The sequence below is a fragment of the Typopeltis vanoorti genome, chromosome 24 (assembly GCF_054136105.1).
Source record: "Typopeltis vanoorti isolate ZY-2024b chromosome 24, IOZ_Tvanoo_1.0, whole genome shotgun sequence".
Lineage (NCBI taxonomy): Eukaryota > Metazoa > Arthropoda > Arachnida > Uropygi > Thelyphonidae > Typopeltis > Typopeltis vanoorti.
The window spans coordinates 57146554-57164071 of NC_143572.1; the positions used below are offsets into that span (position 1 = coordinate 57146554).

At 37.1% G+C, this 17518-nt stretch overlaps 1 protein-coding gene across 1 annotated transcript in view; it reads left to right on the forward strand.

Moving 5' to 3' along the window:
• The window catches only part of Ziz (dedicator of cytokinesis protein Ziz), an 826359-nt gene that overhangs the window by 551238 nt on the left and 257603 nt on the right, over positions 1 to 17518 (forward strand). The window contains exon 31 of the mRNA XM_090414187.1: positions 10164 to 10286. Coding sequence (XP_090270313.1) covers positions 10164 to 10286 — 123 coding nt within the window. The remainder of the gene's footprint in view (positions 1 to 10163; positions 10287 to 17518) is intronic.

The following is a 17518-nucleotide window of genomic DNA, read 5'->3' on the forward strand; positions in this document are numbered from 1 at the left end:
TCAAATGGAGGCACTTTAACATTAGAGATCCAGTCTGTCACATCTGTTACTGATTAGAAATAGTAGAACATGCATTCTACAGCTGCGTTCTTACGCTGTGTATTTGGAACAGATTATGTAATGTGTTGGGCATTCCATTACTTACAACAGAACAGGTTATTTTTTTGCCATACCCACTGTCTGTCAGCAATGGGAAGAGAATTTTGATTTTTATAATTAGTGAATTAAATATCATTTATGGAAAGTTAGAAAGAAACATGAATATGAAAACCAGCAATATGACACCATATGCTTTAGAATATTGTATTGTGGAAATTTTATTTTTCAGTCAGATGATTTTTGTATTTAGAAAGAAGCAAGGTCTTGAGGTTTGGGAAACATCAATGGGAGACTGCATACTCTATGGGAGGAGTTATACTGGAGGAAGTAGGGGAGACAGGAGATCTGGGGTTGATGATTGATAGAAACCTGAAATTTAGGGGACATATTGCAAAGGTGGTGAAGGTAACACAGTGGATTGCTGCAATAATGAGAAGGATGCTGACCTGCAGAGATAAAACAGTTATCATTCTGTTGTATAAGGCCCTGATCAGACCACACTTGGACTATTGTTCTCAGATTTGGTCCCCAGGATTTAAAGGGGATAAATTAACAAAGATGGTTTCAGGACTGTACAATGATAGTTATGAGGATCGGCTGAGGGAATGTTACTGCAGAGTTTGATGGATAGAAGAAGGAGAGGTGATATGATTGAGACTTTTAAACTGTTGAGAGGTGGTTAAAAGGTTGACACTGGGGAGTTCTTTCGCTTGGTTGAACAGCGGGAAGGAGATGACAAGAGGCCATCCCTGGAAGTTATGAAAGGAAACTGTGAGCAAGAGGGTGAGGAGTGGTTTCTTTGCATGGAAGGTGATTGAACCATGGAATGCATGGTGAGAGCGAGAACAGTCAATGAGTTTGAGGAGTGGTATGATAGACTTTGTGTTTCTTAGGGGGGACCTTCCCTCGATGAATCTTGATAGACTTTGTGTTTCTTAGGAAGGACCTCCCACAATGAGTCTTTTGACTCCATAGAGGCCTGAATAATAATAATAATAATAATTTTAGGGGATATCAAATTTTTAACTAGATGGTGTAGACCATTCACATTATGCAATATTCACCGGGGGAGGGGGTGATAAAATTCTGTCTGTGTTTGTTATTAGAGGTTTTTTAAATAGTTCCTTCTCTTAATTCAATTTGGTCATATAGTCAATTGCAATGATGACTGGAGAGCAATTCCAGGCAGAGAAGGCTAACTCAAGGCAGTTAACTCAGATAAGACTACCCACCTGGGTATCGGGTCATGTTTGTGCTTTAGTCTTTTGGTTGTTCATCTATATGAGATTGGTGAAAAATGAAAACTGATAGCCTTTGGCTATATGATGATGATGATATTAAAGAGCTGAGGCCTTTTCTCTATCTCTCATACTATCTATCACTTTTTTTTCTTTCTTCGAATATTGTCACGCTCTATTAAACCCCTATACTAACTACTCTAGGCCTATGATGAGCACTCCTTTCCTTTTTCACCTCAATAAAGATCAAAACTGGTCTGGGTAGTGATTCTTCCCATAATGCATAGCATTATACATCTGTAAGGATATGTGTTTTGCATTATGAGATACTAAGACATGTGAAGTGAGGTGATGTGAAGTCATTAGCCTCTATATACAAGTTGTCCTGTCATGAAGTTACTTCATGCACAAACTTTGTTTTCTTATACTTGTATAAAGAGTTAAACCAATATTATAACAATTGTGGAAGAACGACATTGCAGGATAAAAATGGGAATAGAGCTACTGATGCAGAGTATGTAGTGGAGTTGTTCAATGAGCAGCACTTTATTGGAGTATTTCATCCTGGAGGAGGTTTTAATACTAGAGGGATAGGACAGGATCAGGGTTTAGAGGTGCAAGAGGAAAGTGTGTTCCAAATACTGAGTACTCTGGATACCAATAAAGCTGTTGGACTGGATGGTATTTCACCATGGGTTTGGAGAGAATGTGCTAAAGAACTGACAGCTCCATTGACCTGGCTTTTCAATAAAAGTCTGGCTGAAGGAAAGGTACCCAGGGAATGGAAGGAAGGTAAGATAGTGCTGCTGCATAAGGGTGGTAGCAGACTGGAAGTGTCTAATTATAGGATAGTTTGTGTGTCTCATTATGTGTTAAGGTCTTGGAGAAATTAGTGAGGGACTATATACAGCATGGGTAGATGAGGGTAATGTTATCTGTGAGCAAATTAATCCTAACCAATTAATCTTAAACAAAATAATCTTAACCAATCAACATGGATTGGTTAAGGGGCACTCTTGCTTTGGTAATATGATTGTCTTTTATAATAAAGTGACAAGAGCAGCTGATGAGGGAAAGGCATATACTGCCATTTTTTTTGGATTTTGCAAGTATCTAGAAGAGGCACAAGGCAGAAACTGAACATCAGTGAGAGAGAGGAATTGAAGTGGATATGTGAGAGAGGGATCATGAATTAGCCGGATTGGTGCCACATGATTAGCCGATATTTAAGTTACAGCACATGGGTTTAAATGTTGGGTTAGTCAAATGGATTCAGGATTGGCTGACTGATAGGTATCAGAGAGTTGTGTATGATGGGGCAATATCAAGGAAGCAGAAGGTTACAAGTGGATTTCCACAGGGCTCAGTACTGGGACCTGTATTGTTCAGTCTTTATATCAATGATATTGTCAATGGATTGCAAGGGGACATTCAGTTGTTTGCGGATGATGTGAAGTTGGGAAGGTTATCAGTAATAGTGCAGATGAGGCAGCCCTGCAAGAGGATTTGAATAAACAGAGGGCAAATAAATGGGGTTGTCGGTTCAATGCAGCAAAATGTAAAGTCAAGGTTTGTGATCCATCGATGGGAGGATGTGTACTCGATTGGAGGAGTTGTACTGGAGGAGGTAGAGGAGACAAGAGATCTGGGGGTAATGATTGATAGAAAACTGAAATTCAGGAAGCATATTGCAAAGGTGGTGATGGTATCTCAGAGGATTACTGAGAAGGATGCTGACCTGCAGAGATAAAAGAGTTATCATTTCGTTGTATAAGGCCCTGATCAGACCACACTTAGACTATTGTTCTCAGATTTGGTCCCCAGAATTTGAAGGGGATAAATTGACTGTTGAAAGGGTACAGAAAGCAGATAACAAAGATGGTTTCAGGACTGTACAATATGAGTTATGAGGATCGACTAAGTGAATGTGGACTGCAGAGTTTGGTGGATAGAAGAAGGAGAGGTGATATGATCGAGACTTTTAAACTGTTGAGAGGCAGTTACAGGGTAGACATTGGAAATTTCTTTCACTTGGTGGAATGGCAGTAAGGAGCGATGACAAGGGACCATCCCTGGAAGTTATGAAAGGAGGCTGTGCGCAAGAGGGTGAGGAGTGGTTTCTTTACGTGGAGGGTGGTTGAACCTTGGAATGCATTGCCTGAGAGAGTGGTTGGAGTGGAGATGGTTAATGGGTTCAAGGAGTGGTATGATAGACTTTGTATTTCCTAAAAACGACCTCCCACGATGAGTCTTTTGGCTCCATCGAGGCCTGGATGATGATGATAATAATAATTTCTTGGCATCTTTAATTCATTGTTAAATGAAATAAGCAAAGACTGTAAAAAATTCAAGAAAAATGCAGTTTGGAGTGCATATCAATATTGGAGATAGCAAAATCTATCAGAAACCTGAAATGTGAAAAGCCAACTGAGTAGACAATATTTGACAAGAAATGCTCAAATATGGAGGAATTAAACCTTTGGGGGGGGGTATTACATTACATAATTCAGAAGTCTTTATCAGAAGGTTGAATGCATATTTGGAATAGCACTCTCATGTTACTAATCTATAGAAAAAGAAATAAAACCGAATGTAAGGATACGGAGTATTCTCACATCAGTTTTATTACTGAGTGATCAGGTAAGATTAATGCCTGAATACTTGAGACAAGGGCTCAAAAAAGTATGAAAGAGAGACTGTGAGAAAAACAAAGAAAATTCAGGACAAATATGAGAAAGTATTTTACCTTGGGTATAATAAATGTTAAAGATACCAAGCTATTTTAAACCTGGTTTTACTCCATTTCCCAAGTAAGCAAATAGACAAACAAGTCAACTTTGCACCTGCAAGTGTTGCAAGTCTAGCTGACCCTGCACGTAGTGCAAGACGAAGGCAACTCATGGTAAAAGTAGATTAAGCTCTGATCACTAATCTTAATATTTACCCTTAATGCAAAGTACATCTCCTGGAGGAGATGTATGATGCTTTGTATTAAATTCAAGGGGCCACTACCCAGACCGGTTTCGACCTTTATTGAAGTCTCATCAGTGGGAGCCAGGCTAGAAATACCAAGATTTTAGTAATACAGAGCTTATAAGTATTTTACCAGAATATAAGTAATAAGTATTATAAATACTTAAAATACTTATAAGCTTATAAGTATTTTACCATCACTGATGAGACCTCAATAAAGGTCAAAACCGGTCTGGGTAGTGGCCCTTTGCCTTTAATACAAAGCATCATACATCTCCTCCAGGAGATGTGCTTTGCATTAAGGTGAAATATTAAGATTAGTGATCAGAACTTAATCTACTTTTACCATGAGTTGCCTTGGTCTTGCACTACGTGCAGGGTCAGCTAGATTTGCAACACTTGCAGGCACAAACTTGACTTGTTTGTCTGTTTGCTTACTTGGGAAATGGAATAAAACCAGGTTTAAAATAGCTTGGTATCTTTAACATTTAGGACAAATTTGAGTTGTCAGGAGCAGAATTTTTCCTCTAAATTAAATAATTCAAAAATCGTTAGAATTATAATGAGGATCTGTATTTGGGCATTGATATGGCAAATGCATATTATAAAGTGCAAGGCAAGGGGGAAAAAAAAACCTTTTCAAAATGTCACAATTATAGTCTATATTTCAGGTGTAAGTCGGCATTTATAACTGAAGGAGGTACAGAAAGATGATTCAGTGCAAAATCAGATATAAGACAAGAGTGCAAAGTACTGTTATTTATCAGCTGATGAATCATGTTATGAAACATAGAGCTTCATAATGGCATGATAGCAGATATCAAAACTGGAAATGCTTGATATCTACTTTAATGCTATTATGTAAGCTTTTTATTAAACTGTAAATAAATCCAGCACATATTTTCAGGATTTTTTAACTAAATCGCATATTTGTTATTTGTTTAATGAGTCTTGCACTGGATAAAGTTTCAAAGGAGTGGAAGGAAGGCAAGATTGTGCCACTTCATAAGGGAGGTGACAGAACTCAAGGTAGCGATTCTTCCAAAGCATTTTGATTTTGCAAAGGCATTTGACAAATTATAGGCCTATCTGTGTGTGTAAGTTGTTATGGTTAAAATGTTAGGGAGGCTGAAAACCAGGATCTAGAATTGAGTTAACAACAGTGGTATGATCTTTGATGGACAGCTCAGATTTGGAGGATATGCTTTAGTAATCTACTTACTTATTACAATAAGGTGACGGCTTCATTGGACAAGGAAGATAGATACATAGTAGTATACTTAGATTTTTGCAAAAGCATTTGATAGATTACCACTTGACACTGACTTCTAGAAGTAAGTAGACTCTTGTTCCATTGTATAAGGCCTTGATTAGACCACATATGGACTACTGTGCACAGATTTGGTCACCTGGTTTTCGAAAGAACGAAGAGATGTTGGAAATAGGCCAGAATCAGTTGACTAAGGTAGTTACTGATCTGTGGAATGTTGAATATGACGACAGGTTGAGAAGATGCTATTTATTGAGTCTAGTGGATAGGAAGAATAGGGGTGATACGATAGAGACTTACAGGTTGGTAAGTCTCTATTGAAGCGGTTTTTCATAAAATGGTGGGAGAGCAGGGGAGAACAAGAGGTCATCCCTCAAGACTGTATGAGGAGGGTGTGAACAAGGGAGGGAGAAGCAGGTTTTGTTTGCAGAATTGTGAATGATTGGAATGCCTTGCCCGAGCGTGTGTGTCTGAAGATAATTTAAATGTGTTTAAAGCAAGGTATGATGAGCTGTGTGTACAACAAAGGGACCTCCTAGATGAATCATTGACTCCATTGGTTCTTAGGATAAGAATAATAATAACAGATTTGGTAATTTTGGAAGATTAACAATAACTATAAAAATTATGAATAGGCAAGGGAAAACATCATTCTTATTAGAAAAGCTAGAGAACAAGTAAAATATATCATCTCTTTAAGAATATTTTATTATTATTATTGGTAGTAGTAGTAGTAGTGGGGTGTATGGAGAGGCATGCCTTGTCCTGTCCAAACCATCCCCTGCATATACCCAAAAATTTCACTCAAAACATCTCAAAGCCATTAATGCCCACCCCCCATCCACACACACACACACACACACACACACACACACACACACACACACACACACACACACACACACACACACACACACACACACACTTCTGGCTGATGCGAATCACCTTATTTCCCTGAGGAGTTTTCCATGACCAGCAAAAAAATTTAAGACATCCTGTTATCTGAGGTCCTCAATATCTATAAACACTCCAACCCATGATGTCAGTCGCAAAGTGCCATCCACGTGTTCGGGCACATTTTCCAGCCAGCGACCGTATGCCGTATATACCATACGCATGTGATTTGTACTAATCGTGTTATGATGGTGGTTTTAATTATATCCATTCTGTTTTATCCAGAGGTACAACAGTGGTTATCGTAAATCTGGCAGATTCATTAATCATGTGGTGGTTTTATTTATATATGTCCTGTGTGCTGCTTGTATTCGTTACGTTGTGATGTAACGAATGTACAATCACAACATAAAGGTACAATCCATTTCTGTACAATCCATGACTGTATGGATGTTGTTGTCTGCATGTGATGGATTCGGTGTGCTCGGCCGCATATTCCCGCAAGCGACCGTATGAGATACGGAACTTCGCTAAACGGGACGATTAGCAAAGCTATCCTCCTCGCCAGCAGAGCTGAGCCTCAGCATGATGTCACTTTGCATACCTTTTGTTTCACCCATGATTTTTCCCGATTTTGGAAATGGATTAATTCCAAAACCAATAACGAGAATAATCGGAAACTGTAGTCAAAATAAATAATATGATATAATTATGTTGCTACTTACTTTTAATGAGATGGTTCAGCTTCTTGGCCTTTGCAGAGTTGCTGGTTATCTGGCTCGATATTGGTCAACTTCAGTCGAAGATTGGCACACACACTAAGACGATTTGTGTATTTTGTGTTTATTTGAAGGAGCGATGAAAATCCTTTCTTACAAAGATAGGTTGTAGAAAACTGCATGACGATTTTCAGTGCTTCTTCAGATACTTCGGGAAATTCACTTCTCACTGAAGGCGAGAAACAGAATCGAGCCAAACCAAGATAACGGAATTACATTTTAAGCCCACTGTCACTTGAAAGCTCGATTAACTGTTCCTTTTTTGATAACGAAAGGTCGTTGTCGTAACTATAAGCCTGAAATAGATCTTGAACCCACAGAAATTTCTTATAAAAGTTATTTGGAAAATATGTTTCAAAATTCTGTTTCAGAGTTATGAGGCAGTCACAAACCCTTTCCAGAAACTCAGAATCAACAAAAAGATCATTTTCCACTAAAAAGGATTTCAATGTTGGAAAAGGTGCAAATTATCTGTCTTTTACATAACTAATACACAACACCAGTTTTCTTTTTTTTTCTCGAATGCCTTTATTTTGTCATAGGCATCAAGAACAGTTAAAGAATTTCCCTGAAGGGAGAGATGTAGTTCTTTTAATTTTGAAAAAAAAAATGTCAAAGATAGGATAGTGTTGATAACCATGCTTCATCAACAAGGAGTGATGCAAAATTAGAATTACGTTCATTTACAAACAGTAGAACTTCGTGCCTTAATTGAAATAAGCTTGTTAGTACTTTGTCCCTGAAAATCCAGCGAATTTCAGAATGAAGCAAAAGTTATATATATTCACTGTCCATTTCATCGCAGAATACTGAAAATAACCTGTTATTTAGCAGTCGAGCCTTAATAAAATTAACTAGCTTTACAGCATTGTAAAGCACAGTTTTAAATTCTTGTGGCATTCCTTTGGAGGCCAACCTTTCCCTATGTATGAAACAATATACCCGATTCATATTCAGAGCCACTTCCTTGACCATAGAAACAACCCCACTATGTCTGCCTGTAAGGGTGCAAGCTCCATCCGAAAGAAGCTCATACATTTTTTCCACTGGATCCCTTTGTGTATTATGTAATTATTGAGAGTGTGAAATATTTCTTCTCCAGTTGTTTGGGATGACAAAGTTCTACAAAACAGAATATCATCATGAATGTTGTTGTCATGCGTATATCTTACATAGCATATTAACTGCGCATCATCTGTAATATCAAAAGTCTCGTCTATTTGTAACGCATAATAAGGGCTCTTCTTAACTCTTTCAATTAACTGAGATTCTACGTCACCTGCCATATCATTAATTCTGCGACCTACAGTGTCATTGAAAGAGGAGTCTAATCAACATCTTTTAGTAACTTGTTGCCAAACATAATTTTTACACATATTTTATAGCTGGAAGTAGTAAATTTTCCCTGATAGAATGAGGTTTTCCTGTTTTCTATGAGCATACTTAAAAGATGGATGCTTCCAGTGCCTTGCTATTAATCGAATCCATAGCCGAAACTACATCTTTCCCATGATTTATTGTTGCTAAGCGTCACTGAAATTGGCTTTTTTTTTTTCAGTTTGCTTATTTTTCACATCACAATGTTTAATTTCTAAATTTCGGAGTTTCGCAAGTTTCATGCACTCATTCAACAACACTTCATAACACAAAACACATTGAAGTTTCTGTTCACTTTCATCTCCACACCAAGTAAACCTGAATTCCAAATATGAACTGTTATATTTCCTACTGTATTTTTTCTTTGAACTGCTTGTTTCTTCTACTTTAATAGTATCAGATTTACTCACCATTACAACATGTGTTTCACAATTATGGTTAGCATCACCTGTTTCATTTGCTCTTCTTTTTAAAGTCCTAGTTCTAAGCCACTTTTCCATTATTAAAAAACGTTTCCAAAAAATATATAAATATGTAAATACCAGGGTTAACGCACAACATGCTTTGTCCAAGTATCATTTACACTTTTAAAGGCATACTGAGCCTTGGTTGAATGAGGAAAACCTTCGGTAATAAAAATCAATAAACAAGTAATTGGTTGAAATGTGAATAATACATGTTCACTTCAGATCTGACAAAACAGCAAGGGAAGGTGGAAGCAATAAAACTATATTGTTGTTCACCCTCTTATTATTCGTCATTCTGCCGCTACAAATTATTGTAGTGCCAGAATGATAGGTAATAAAAGAGGGGTGAAGTAAACAACGATATAGTTTTATTGCTTCTGCCTTTGAACATTCTGATGTTATTTTTTTTTAAGTCTCCATTTGATTTCAATAATTTTTATTTATTAAATTTTAATTTGTTTCGATAATTAAAAAATATATATTTATTTAATTAATTTAAGTCTGCCTGTGGATCACCTGTCACATCGTCGCAGACCACCTGTGGTCTGCAGACCACAGGTTGAGAAACACTGCTGTAGAGCATAGGAAATACAAAGCATGATTATAATAGATGGCAGCAACAAAGAGGATTGAGGAAGATGAAGAAAATTTTCTTTTTTTTCTTTTATGAATTCAGAGTTGAACTCTGAAATAACAGTGGCTTGCTGGTTTAGTGAAAACATGAGGTTTGATGGAAGAGTGGGAATTGCTGATTCTAGTTCAGATGAGTAGTGATAGACATACTTGTAGAAAATGTTTACAGTAAAAATTGATTATGTGAAACAGAGTGGAGGAAATCAGTGACCAAAACACTTGGTCAAGAATTTCCAAGAGGAAATTCTTGACCAAGTGTTTTGCAATAAGACCTTTCATTTGTTGAGGGATTTTATTGGGTATTACAAACTAGTAGAACTAGGAGAATGAATTTTAGACTACTTTAAAAGAATGAATAAAAAAAAAATTGTATTTATAAGCATTGAAAGAGCATAATACTGTCTGCTTACAAGTTGAATTTCATTTCTTTTAGGAAATTCAGGGAATGTGTGTAATGGTGATAGTCATCCTGAAACACCTCGATGGAGAAGAAAAGAAACAGATTCGGTTCTGAAAGGGAAAAAGAATAAAAAGGAAAAAGTTGAAAAAAGAGAAGGTATGCTTTTGATATATATTCTACAGATTAAACATTATTTTGCAGGATATCCTTTTGATAAAATAATTATTTTGAATAAATTACCATATAAATGCTATGCAACCTTGAACTTTCACCTAAGAGTTTTAATAGTGAAATTAGATTTTTTTTTTCATAATCCTAAATTATTTGACAATTATTATAATAGGGCTATTATGAAGACCAAAAATGTATTGTTCTGATGATTCATGCAAACAAATGCAACTAGCATATGTGAACCAATCATCATTCTCAGGCTCAAAATTTCTCTACCAAATCAACCTGCCCTTTTCATATGCTCCCTTTATCGCTCTCCAAACTCCATCAACCACTCTGACCTCTTCAACTTTTTCTCTCTAAAGCTTGAAATTTCTGCAGTCTAAATACCCCAATAGTGAGGTCATCCTTTTTGGGAACCTCACCACAACTCATATTGGCTCCCCTTCTCTAGTTTCACTGGTGATGCTGAGGTGTTCGCTATCTCAGATCATCAATTTTCCTACATAATACTAGACAACTGCCTCCAATTTGCCAACACAATTGACCTCTTCCTAAGAAGTTCCCCTTCTAGGTATACTGTGGTTGTCGGTCCTCCTGGAAACTCAGACCACAACCTCATACAAGTCTCCTTTGCCACAGAACAACCTTCGCCCACCAGTTGACAGTCTCCTATCCTTTGGCACTACAAGGATGCCATGTCAACTGGGAGGACCTCCATGACTTCTATTCCTCCTTCCAGTGGTCTGGCTACTGCCACAGTTCTTCTGATCCAAACACCTGCTCAGACCAAATAACAAAAATTATCCTCACAGGAATGGAGGCTTTCATCCCTTATTCCACTCCATCTCAGCCACCATCAAAACCTTGGTTTTAAAAGTTTGTAGATTGCAACCATTATAAAACAATCATCACCAATTTCAAGTCAGACTTTAAAAGCGCCAAATGTTGCAAATTTGCCTCCTACCCAAAAATGGCAGTTGCCTCCTTCTGGTCTCTTGCCAAGACAATTGGGTGCAACTTCTGCCCACCCAAGTTTCCACCACTCTCGCATCCCGATGGTACTGTAGTCACTCACCAAAAGACAAGGCTAACTTACTGGCATCGCTTTTCTCTTCCAATTCCTGCATTGATGATCTGAGCAAAGTTCTCCTGCTCGAGAAAGAACAGCTCCCTTCATATCTCTCATAGTATTCCAACAAAAAGATATCTGAAGAATCCTTAATAACCTTTTTTGAGCTTTTTTGAGAAGTTTAAATGCTTCTTCTAGGCCTTTTAATTTGAAAAACCTAGTTGGAGCTTCATATTTCTTATCTTCTTTGTCTTCTTCTTCGTTTCTTTCTTGTTCCTCTAATTCAAGGAGATCATTGGGTCAGAGTTCCATAGTGTGAGATTGAAATAGCTCATTAACATCACCTTCTGAAACTTCCATTTGCAATTGGTTAGCATACCTAAGATCGCTTGAGTTTGCTTTTCTTTGTTTCTTTTGCTCATTTTCTAGTTTTGCACTGTTGCTTCTTTTTGACATTGTTAAAAAAGTGAAAGGGTTATAGTTAAAAAGAAAACAAAATAAAAAATCAGGTGTAATTGAAGAAAACTATGAATAACACACTTGCATCGCCAAGGCTCATGAGTGACTGAGGCTTGTTCTAACTGATCGTTACATACTGCATAATTTCCCGTACACACACACCCCAATTGCCTTCACTGTGCTCAGTTTAAAATAAAGATTCTGATCAAAAAAAAATTCATAAAGATAAAAATTCATAAAGTGAGAACTACCTGTATATAAAATAACTGCATTTGACTCTCTCTCTCTTTCTTTCTTTCTTTCTCTCTCTCTCTTTTTCTGTTAAGCACTGTTATAATAAATAGTGCTCACTCAACAGTTTATTGAAAAGTCTTGACCAAAACCCCATGATGCTATTCTAAAGAAAATGCATTGTATGCAATGTGAAATTGCTGCACTTTGGTTTGTTTCGGCTGCTTCACAGTTATAGTGCACTATAGTAGAATACACACTGTTCACTATAACAAACTATTTGTGCAAGCTCTGCAAGTTTGCTATAGTGAGAATCCACTGTACCTATGATGGCAAAAATGCTGTATATCTTCTGCAGAATGTTCTGTAACAGACTCTAATCTAGTTCCCTGTTCATTCTCTATTTAGAGAAAGAGAGAGAGAGAGAGAGAGATGTATTCATTATATACAATAATCATATTATTACAGCGATCATGATTTCATTGTATAAGGCCTTTATTAGGATACATATATCGACTGCTATGCACAGATTTGGTCACTTAAGTTTTCGAAAGGCAGAAGAGAATGAGCTACCAAAAAGAGGTTTTTCATAGAATGGTGGAAGAATAAGAGGTCACCCCCTTGGAAGCTATATAAGGAGGGTGTGAGCAAGGAAGTGATAAATAGGTTTTTTCATGGAGAGTGGTCAATGATTGGAATGCATTGGTTGAGAGCATGGTGACTGGAGAGATGGTTTAATGTATTTAAGGCACAACATGATAAGCTGTGTGTTTGTCTGTGACAGTGGACCTACCACAATGAGTATGATCTTCTTGGATCTTCTTATCTTCAGACCCTCATGAAGGTCTGAAGGTAATAATAACTATATAGAAAAAATTGAGTTGTTATTATTATATGTTCATCTTCGTGAAGTCAGTGCAATTCACTCAATTGCCACTCTGCAAACCAAAAATCTAGTCTTCATTCCCTTAGTAATCACACTCTTAATCTATTTTCAAGGATGATTCTTGCACTCTCACTCTCTGGTCAATTTACTCTGCATCAGTCGTATAAAAACCTTTTAGTAAGTTATGTGACTTATGCGTTTCTGTCATATAGAAAAAAGGGAATATGACAAATGTATGATATCATAAAAGCCTTATAAAAAGAGAGAGAGAGTGAGATCAAGAGAAGTGAAAAAAATAAAGGGTTGCTGGAGAACATAATGTAGGGATGACTTACAAAGGTTTGATATGAGATGGTGAACATTGGCTACAGACAGAAAGGATTGGAAGGTTAAGGAGATGAGTCTATATCCAGCAGTGAATAGAAAGATGCTAAAGAAGAAGCTAAGTGCTACTTTTGTCCACTTTTGCAAAAGTGGCCAAAAGAACTCCTATATTAGCTTATTATTATTGTTATCATTTTCCTGACCTCCATGGAGTCAGAAGACTCATCATGGGAGATCAACACCAGACCATACAGAATCTGTCATACTACTTAACTCATCCAACGTTTTCACTTTTATGAGTACTGTCCTCTCAGGCAATGCATTCCATCCTCTGACCACTCTCCATTGAAAAAAAACCCCACTTCTTATTCTCTTATTTACCACTTACCTTTGTAACTTCCACTGGTAGTCCCCTGTCCTTGTTCCTTCTCCTCTTTCTACTGCAGGAAAAATCTTGCTAGTATCAATCCAGTAATAACTAACTCTTTAAATGTCTTATTCATGTCTCCCCTTTGTCTTCTATCCACCAAACTCTGTAGTTTACAAACTCTGTAGCTTCAGCCTGTCCTCATAAATGATATTGTATCCCTACAAATTCTGGTGACCAGATCTGAGCACAAAAATTCAGAGGTGGTTTGATCAAAGTTTATACAGTGAAACCATCACCTTTTTATCTCTTGTGGTTAGTGTAATTATCACTAATTGTCTCTGTAATTGTTTTTACAACCTTTGCAGTATGTCCTCTGAATTTCAAGTTTCTATCTCCACTCATGCCAAGACAGATCACTTTCTCCACCTCTCCACCAAGGGAGTATGAAGCATCCCATCTGCAGATCCCAAATTTCAAAGCTATTAAACTTGTATTAAAAACATTAAAATTGCATTAAACTAATATTCCCACTTATTTGCCTACCTTTCCAATTTATTCAAGTCTTCTTCAAGAACCAGAACATCAGCACTATTACTTATAACCCCTCCAACCTTGACATCATCTTTAAACAACTGAATATTCTTCCTGTAGTCCACTGAAAATGTCATTCACATGAAGATTGAATAGTAATGGTCCCAGCACTGAACCCTGTGGAACTCATTTTTTAGCCTGATACTTCTTCCACACATAGAGAATCTCTGATATCTATCAGAAAACTAGTTACCAATCCAATCCGCTAACCTGATATCCAAATTCATATGTTGCAACTTAAAAAACTGACTTTTCATCTGGTATCCTGCCAAATGTCTTTATGAAATATAATAAATTTAGTTTAATCCTTTATCCAAGTGTGAGCAAACTTTGTTTGCGCCTGAAAGTATCTTCAGGACTGGGGTAAGGTGGTACAACACCAGGACACTCCTTGCAAAGGTGGAGCAAGCTACCAACACTCCTATCTCAGTATCTCCCATAATGCAAAACACATCTCCTTGCAGATATGTCTAATGTTATGCATTAAGGGAAGGGCCACAACCCAGACTAGTTTCGACCTTTATTGAGGTCTCTTCAGTGGGAGCCAGGCCCGAGTGGAGATACTAGGCAGAAGCATTAGCAGGTCATCTCTACCTATAGGAGTTGCCAAATGGTGTGCCACCCTTTTTTAATAAATTACTCTGGATTTAGAGAAAGATGTTGAAAGTTTATTTTTCAATTGGTTAGAGTATAATAAATTTAGTTTAATCCTTTATCCAAGTGTGAGCAAACAAAGTTTGCGCCTGAAAGTATCTTCAGGACTGGGGTAAGGTGGTACACCCTGGTGCCTTGGTGTTGTACCACCTTACCCAAGTCCTGAAGATACTTTCAGGTGCAAACTTTGTTTGCTCACACTTGGATAAAGGATTAAACTAAGTTTAATCCTTTAAAGTATCTTCAGATACTGAAAGTATCTTCAGATACTGAAAGTATCTTCAGGACTTGGGTAAGGTGGTACAACACCAGGGCACCAGGGTGTACCACCTTACCCCAGTCCTGAAGATACTTTCAGGTGCAAACTTTGTTTGCTCACACTTGGATAAAGGATTAAACTAAGTTTATTATACTCTAACCAAGTGAAAAATAAACTTTCAACGTCTTTATGAAATCCAAAAATATGACTGTATTTCCCTTAATCCCATCTGTTGTTCTGGTTGCTCAATTGCAAAAAAACAACCAGAAATTACGAAAACAAGAGCACCTCTTAACAAGTCAATACTGATCTGCATAAATAGTATTGTACTTAAGAAATAAAAACTTCTTTTATTTCTTAAGAGAAGAAATAAAAGAAGTTTTTATTTCTTCTCTACAGAAGAAATAAAAACTAGCCTGTTTGATATACAGAAAGCTGATATACAGCTTTATATACTGAAAAAACAGTGCACTGCTAGCATTTATATAACTATTATCACTCCCCACACACTACACCTGGCTCTGCAATATAGTATAAACCTTCTCATTTCTCAAGCCACCATTCTGACATGAGGCCATCCCTGTTCCATCCTTGCAATTCTAATTTCCTGTTCTAACACTCACTTGCTCTTGCATGCAGCTCCTGTTTTCTTCAAACACACTCTAATGCATACATATAGTCCAGTCCTTTCTTCTTACACATTATTGCTGTCATCTCATTCATTATCACTGTTCTTCTCTTCTATTCTGCAATATCATACCAAGGAAACACTCACTGTCCTCCCTCCCTCTGACACTTGACTGCTGCATTATCCCTAACGTCAATCTCAAATCTCTTGTTGCATGGTTCACACTACCTGTCATGTCAGTATGCAGTGCCACAAACATTGAACTCCCAGGGGTATCTGAACATTCTGGACAATGCATTGCTTCTCACATTGTGGCTTTTCTATGGAACTGACCATCATCTCTTTCAGAAAGACAATGTACTGTGTCATAAGGCTACTGCTGCTGTAATAACTGCATGATCTGTGGACATAATGTCACTACACTTGAATGGCCTCCACAGAACCCTGATTTCAACCTTATTGAACATCTGTGGTATGAACTGTAGCATCAGGTGAGGTCAAAGGACGTCCACTCTACAACAGTCCAGGACCTCATTACATGCCTGTAGGAAGAATGGTCCAAAATTCCCATTGTTTGCTATCGTACACTTAGGGAAAGTATACCCTGTAGGATTGCTGCAGTCATTGCAGCAAAAGGAGGTCCTACATAACTATAGAATAACACGTAATGCCACAGTAAAAATAAATTTATTATGTAAATATTTTCTCTTACTTATTGTAAGACATTATCAGCACAAATAGTGAACAGCAATAAGGAATTGAATAAAGAAACAGTAGAGTGCATGCATTAAATTGGAATCCCTCTATGTAAAAGTTGCATGTTCATGGATTAAAACTATTGGGCTGAAAATAATTAAAATTGAGGATAACAATTTCCCTCACTTTTGGAATAGTGAGGCAGTCAGTATGATTGAGGTTAGGTCAATGAAATAGGGCTTCAGCACTTTCTGTGTATAAGCGTTTGTTCATGTTTATATATGGGTCTATGCAGCAGCTTGATGTTTTCCCATCAGATCTTGTGGTTAGTGTTTTCAATTCCATGTTGTGCCAGGCAGATTTGTGAGGAGGTTTGATAAGCTGGATATGGTCTTGTTGTTCAGAGATATGTTTATTTACAGATCTTCCTGTTTGTCCATAGTAAGACAAGTTGCATGAACATGACACTTGGTATACACCAAGTAGCATCATTGGTGAGAGTTTGTCTTTTGGAGAAGATAGCAGATTATGAATTTGGTTGATGGGTTTATAGGTAGCAATGAACTGATATTTTTTTCATATTTTTTGCTACACATTCAGAGATGTCTTTATAATATGGTATAAGAGTCTTGTGGGCTTCTTGTCTTGGTCGCTGTTTATTAATTAACTAAATGCTATTAATTAATTTTTTGGTTATCCATTTAGTAAGGATATTTCTTTGACAATTTCCAGTTCTTGTTTTAGAGATTCTTCAGAATAAATCTTGTGTGCTCTTGATACTAGGAATTTTATGATGCCATATTTTTAAGATGGAATAACAACCTGAAAAAGTTTGTTTTTGGTAGACAGAAGTGGAAATGGATCCATCTTGTTTATGCTAGATGTGTAAATATAGAAAGGAAATACCTTTTGATGATTCTTTTTCTAGTGTGAACTCAATGCAAAGATGCGAGTTGTTGATTTTTTGTAGAAATGAGTGGAGTTCTGGTTCTGTATGACTCCAAACAGCAAAGACATCAATGTGTTGCAGCCAAATTGTTGTTTTTG